The 6,447-nt window shown below is 38.0% G+C and overlaps 1 protein-coding gene across 1 annotated transcript in view; it reads right to left on the reverse strand.

Annotated features, from left to right (window-relative positions):
• The window catches only part of LOC106870026 (corticotropin-releasing factor receptor 2), a 121,339-nt gene that overhangs the window by 52,479 nt on the left and 62,413 nt on the right, over positions 1-6,447 (reverse strand). Inside the window, exon 6 of the mRNA XM_014915991.2 lies at positions 3,660-3,813. Coding sequence (XP_014771477.1) covers positions 3,660-3,813 — 154 coding nt within the window. The remainder of the gene's footprint in view (positions 1-3,659; positions 3,814-6,447) is intronic.

The following is a 6,447-nucleotide window of genomic DNA, read 5'->3' on the forward strand; positions in this document are numbered from 1 at the left end:
TGTGTGTGTGTGTGTGTGTGTGTGTAATCTAGATGAAAAGATACCGGAGAACCAGTTCTTTTCCTGTCGCTACAGGAATCACAACCAGAGTGTTGTATTTATGAGCAACGCCCTCAACTACCCACATCCAAATCCACCATACTGTGAACAGCCATTCGAAAATTATATGAATCGAAGGTGTGGGAAACGACAGCGGTGCGATCTACACAAATGGTGAGTGCTTGGTTAAATGATGTAGTTGAGGTTCATTTCTTCGACGAAATTGGCCAGAGAAGAAGCCAAAGACATCCCGCTGCTTTCATATATAAGACTATATAGATGGCACCACTTCTTATTGGATGCTGCTACTGATTATGAAAACAGAAGAACCATTCAATGGATAGTGTTTGAAAATTTATGAGGCGTAGATCTGTGGATAAGAAGATTTTATGTTCTGAGCTCAAATGCCGTCGGAATCTACTTTGCCTTGGGTCCCCTCAGAAACGATACAATAAGCATAAGTTGAACACTGGGGTCGATGTAATGGATACATACCCACTTGCTCCAAATTGCTGGCCTTGTGCCAAAGATTGAAACCAGTGCATCATTATTCCAGGGTAGCGAACTGGCAGAATCGTTACCGCACCGGACTAAATGCTTAGAGGCATTTCTTCCGACTTTATGCTCTGAGTTCAAATGCCGTCGATACAATAAGTACTAGTTAAATATTGAGGTCTGTCTATTAGACTTATCCCCACCCCCTAAATTATTGACCTTGTGTCAAATTTTAAACCAATATATCATAGATCTCACAACGGTGACAGGAGGCTTTGATGTTTTAGGCGACTGGTTATGTCAGCACTCCGTCGCTTACGACGTCGAGGGTTCCAGTTGATCCGATCAACGGAACAGCCTGCCCGTGAAATTAACGTGCAAATGGCTGAGCACTCCACAGACATGTGTACCCTTAACGTAGTTCTCGGGGATATTCAGCGTGACACAGTGTGACAAGGCTGACCCTTTGAATTACAGGCACAACAGAAACAGGAAATAAGAGTGAGAGAAAGTTGTGGTGAAAGAGTACAGAAGGGTTCGCCACCATCCCCTACCGGAGCCTCGTGGAGCTTTTAGGTGTTTTCGCTCAATAAATACTCACAACGCCCGGTCTGGGAATCGAAACCGCGATCCTATGACCGCGAGTCTGCTGCCCTAACCACTGGGCCATTGCGCCTCCACTGTAGGCTGGTAAATTACGTTGAAAGAAAGTTCACGATAAGTTCATATTTTTATACACGTAAGAGATATAAAGAATAAAACAAAATCCATCAAGATTAGAATTTAAAAAAAGAAAAGACACTCCAAAGAAAATAGTGCAACAAGATTTGTACTGATTTTTCCTTTTCTACTCAGCTTCCTGTTCATGATGCGTCGATATTGCAAATTATTTAAGAATGAAGTGATAATTATAACCGGCGGCGTGAAATCCGTTGTTGTTTTCGTCATCGTCTCTATCTGTAAACGAACCAAGGGATCATGTATCATTAATACGGTGATCGATCGAGTGATCAATGCTACGGTGTCCCACATGTGAAGAACTAGCGACGAGGAACGATGACACTAAGGCTGGTTAACGTGGTTCAGTTACTCAAATGTTAGTAAAACGAAATTGAAAATAACTCGAATGAGTCGCCAGGGGAGTCCATTAATTTTCTCATTGATCAAACTGTTATGTTGTTGCTTTATGTCACTAAAAGCCATGTTTGCTGACATCTGAGAGTAAAAGAGAGAGAAGGGGGAGTAAAGGAGGGAGAGAGAGAGTAAAGGAGAGAGAGAGAGAGAGAGAGAGAGAGATGCGCAGAAAGGGCGGGAGAGTGGTTGAGAGAAATAGAAAGGTAGAAAAAGACAGAGATAGAGATGGAGAGGTGGAGAGGTAGAGATAGGAATAGAAAGGTAGAAAGAGACGCAGAGGAAGAAATAGAGAGGTGGAGAGGCACAGAGAGAGATGGAATGAAGTAGAGAGAGAAAGAGAGAGCAAGATAGAGAGGTAGAAAGAGAAAAGTAGAGAGATAAAGTGGTAGAGAGAGATAAAGAAAGGTAGAGTGAGAGAGATAGAGAGAGGAAAAGAGAGAGAGAGATATCAGTACAGAGAGAGAAAGAGATGAAGAAAGAAGGAGAGAGAGTTAGAGAGAGTGGTATAAGGAGCCAATGGCATAGAGAGATAAGAGGTTAAGGAGAAACAGAAGACGTGAAAGAAGGATCAAAGACGAGGAGAGAGAGAGAGAGAGAGAGAGAGTAAAGGAAGAAGGGAAACAGTATAAGAGAGAAACCGATATGATGGGAATTTAAGAGAGAACACCAGCGAAAAAATCGTGTGACAAGGCTGGCCGCTTTGAATTACAGGTACAACAGAAACAGGAAGAAGGAGAGAGAGAGAGAGAGAGAGAAAGAGGGCAGCAGGGTTCGCCACCCACCCCCTGCCGGAGCCTCATGGAGCTTTAGATGTTTTCGCTTAATAAACACTTACAACGCCCGGTCTGGGAATCGAAACCGTGATGCTACGACCGCGAGTCCGCTGCCCTAACCACTGGGCCATTGTGCCGCCACTTTGATAATATAGTCACAATGAAAAGCACAAGAAGTTGCGAATCAATATTTTCTATCGATCATGTGTATGCACCTCTTCCTAGATCGTATATATATTTCTTGACTTGAAGATAAAAATAATAGATAAATATTTTCAGAACAGAAGAGGTGACAAAAATATAGTTTTCAAAGATTTTTCTTTTTTCAAACAATGTAACATCATTCCTACCTATGCGGGTTTTACACCATCTGAAATAAAAAAAAAAAAAAAGAAAAGGAAAAAAAAATCCAAAATGCTCCAGAGAAAAATATGATTTCAAAAGAAATTTGTATTTCAACGATTTTCTCTTATCTCACAAACAATCTTACAGATTGCAAAATAACCATGGATTTTCCATTGACACAACATATGGTAGCTATTATATAAACTAAAGAGTTGACTGTCACATGACGGATAACTTTGGAAGTACACTTCTACCGTTATAGTGAATATCAAGAAATTTAGTAAACGCTACAATAATTATTTACTTTACATCAAATTTCTTGGTTCTTGTACAAAATCCTGAAACAATCTTTTATTTTTTATCTACTACTTGTTTCAGTCATTAGACTGCGGCCATGCTGGGGCACTGTCTTGAAGAAGTTTTAGACGATGGAATCGAATCCAGTACTTATCTTTTTAAAGCCTGATAGTTTTTCTATCTATCAATTTTGCTGAACCGCTAAGTTACGGAAACGTAAACACACCTTCCTTCAGTTTCCGTCTACCAAATCCACTCACAAGGCTTGATCCGAGGGTATTGTACAAGACAATGGCCCAAGATGTTACGCAGTGGGATGTTTCGCACAACGCAGATAAATCCTGAAATTAAGGTGAATTTTAAAATTATAATTGATATGAAAATTATAAACAATATTGCTTCCGGACTCATAGAATCTATGGAGAATAAGTTCGAGAATAACTCGAAACCTTACTGCGCTGCTTCATACGGCAACCACCCGTAAATCATAGTCTCTTCTTTTTCTCTCTCCCAACAGTTTCTGAGACCCTGGAAAAAAAATCAAGACAATGATGTGAAATAGAACTACGTACTCACCCCAGCCAATTAGTAAGAAATGCCAGAGATGCATCTTATCCGCGGAATAAGTCCAGACAACGATGATATGTAGATACAGGCCTTCAGCAAACATCCAGTAGAAGTGAGTAGACTGAAAATAGCTGAACGCTATCACAAAACCTTGACACACCCACTGAAAGTAATAAGAAAGAAAAATAAGGTCAGTTATAACAAGGAAAGAAAAAGGCTTCTTTATAATTTTTGTAATATTTTCTAAAAAGCAACCCTGAATCTATTTGATAATTCTTAGTTGTTACCCGAATTCTTAGTTGTTACCCGAAAGGATGAAAGGCAAAGTCGACCGTGGCGGAATTTAAACTCAGAACGTAAGGACGGACAAAATACTACGAAGTACCACTTTTTTCTTTCCTAGAATATATTACATGCAACAAATATGAGATATTTAACCCATTACCTACCAGTGATCTTATATGAGATCACTTAAAAATTACAAATTTCGTAATTATCTGTCAATATTTATGCATATCTAACCTTTTTGTTATATCTACTAGGTATATTTCTCTGATATTCAAATGAGGTTTGCTAATTTTTCACCCAATATCCCGCTTATTTCTATTTAAAATGTTATTTTGATCATTCCAGCGTGTTTCTAAGGCTGCTTTATGCTAGAAATCAATAGAATTATAGGAGGTAATGGGTTAAAGATTTTACGTAAAAGAAAAACTGTCAAATATAACATTAATTCTATACAAAATATGGGCAGAATTCGAACTCAGATGGCATACATAATCTCCTTGAATTTTTTGACAAAGTTAAGGTGTGAGCAGGAGGGAGAGTTGGCTGCTATTACTAGCATACAGATCTTCCACATGCACATAACTCATGTCGCATCAGCTGTGGGATATTGATTGTTTTATTCTGATCTCGTTCTTCAAATTGTTTTTTCTGCTTTTCCCCGACCTCTTCCCTTTGTTTACTTTACCCGCCCACTCATGTTGCTCCTTTGACATTACATTAATGAAGAAAGTCAATAGGTTACATTTACCAGAAGGCTACTGCGCGGTTTGTTATATATACGTGCTTAGGCGTTACATGCAACACATAAACATATATGTACAATGCGTATATTTGCACACTTATAACGTACAAATATACATGCACATACACATATGCATAGTACGTGGGCACATACATATATATGTATACACATGTATGCATTCATATCATTTGGTAAATTTGATTGAAATATCAAGCAGAACAGTATTCAAATAGAAATCAACATGTCATGTGCAATTATTTGAAATCACGCTACACACACACACACACACACACACACACACACGTACATAAATTTGCAACAACCAGTATACAGAAAATTAATTGACAGACTGGTTCAGAATGTAGAAACTTATTGATAACCGTTAAGATTGCAGTCACCTGCCGGCAATATGACCTTAGGTATGTATCGTAAACCACATTTACCACAATGCATACAAGAAAGTACACATACACTACACATTTGTACACACGGGAGACAGTACATAGTCGACATTGTAATAAACGTGAAAAATGGTTTAGAAAACTAATTAGGAAATACACTCTGGTTATGTGTTTGTGTGCGTTTCAATCCCCCCTCCCCCCTCTCTCTCTATCTCTCTCTCTCTCTATCTATCTGTCTGTCTGTCTGTCTGTCTGTCTGTCTGTCTGTCCGTCTGTTTGTCTGTCTGTCTGTGTATTTATTTATCTACATATCTGTCTGTAGCCTATCTATCTGTCAATCTATATATCTTTCTAGCTGTATTTCTATCTATCTATCTATCTATCTATCTATCTATCTACCCACTTACCTACCTACCTGCCTATCTGTCTGTCTGTCTGTCTGTCTGTCTGTCTATCTATCTTCGAGGTAGTGCACCAGTATGGGCGCAGTCCAAAGACTTAAATAAAAGATAAAGCATTTACAACAATTAGATATTTCTGTTACTAAGTCTCCTAAGATCTTGTTTACGGTTGGTGAACCCTTGAAAATAGTTTGCACTTCCAGCATCGGTAGCATCTTTTAGACCAATTTTTAAAGTGTTCTTTCTCACAGATTGGCAATTATCCCATTCGAACAAATGATACCATTTCTAACCAGTCTCTACAAAAACGTGACGATGATTCCGTATGATCTGTTCATGATAATATAATTCAAAGGAATATGGTCGCCTGTTCGAAGCCAAAAATGTCTTTATTTATTAACTCTGCTCAGTGTCTCATACGTTTTATTTGTTGATAGATGTGAATGAGATCACTGGAATATAAAGTTCGATCATTTATCTCTTGATGTTTCCCGATATTTTTTTCCACGCATGACTACTTCGGCTTTTGCTAAATGGTTTTACTTGTGAAAGACTAGAATGTTGTCTGTATCTATTATTTCTTCTTGTGTACCCTGTTTTGCCAAGTCAACTCTTTTTCTGCTTCCTCTAAGTATTACAGTGTCCAGATATCGAAACTACTGTTACTTGTTTATTATTTTTCGCTAAATAAGCATCGAGTTTTGGGAGAATGTTCTCAGTTTTGTGTTTTTAATCCAACATTCTTTTTTCAATTGAAAATGTTTCTAGGTTCGATAGATTTCTAATGAATAGAAGAACAATTGCTCTTACTAATATTTAAAAATGTCTTCTAACTCTATTTATATATAATTTATGTATATGTATTTCTTTAAAAATATTCTTAATGATGTTCAAACTGGTCGCTAACAACGTGACAAGACTTTTGAGTTAAGAGAGTTCCTGGCGTTAGTAAATATGTGATTCTA

The sequence above is a fragment of the Octopus bimaculoides genome, chromosome 18, assembly GCF_001194135.2.
Source record: "Octopus bimaculoides isolate UCB-OBI-ISO-001 chromosome 18, ASM119413v2, whole genome shotgun sequence".
In the NCBI taxonomy this organism is placed as follows: domain Eukaryota; kingdom Metazoa; phylum Mollusca; class Cephalopoda; order Octopoda; family Octopodidae; genus Octopus; species Octopus bimaculoides.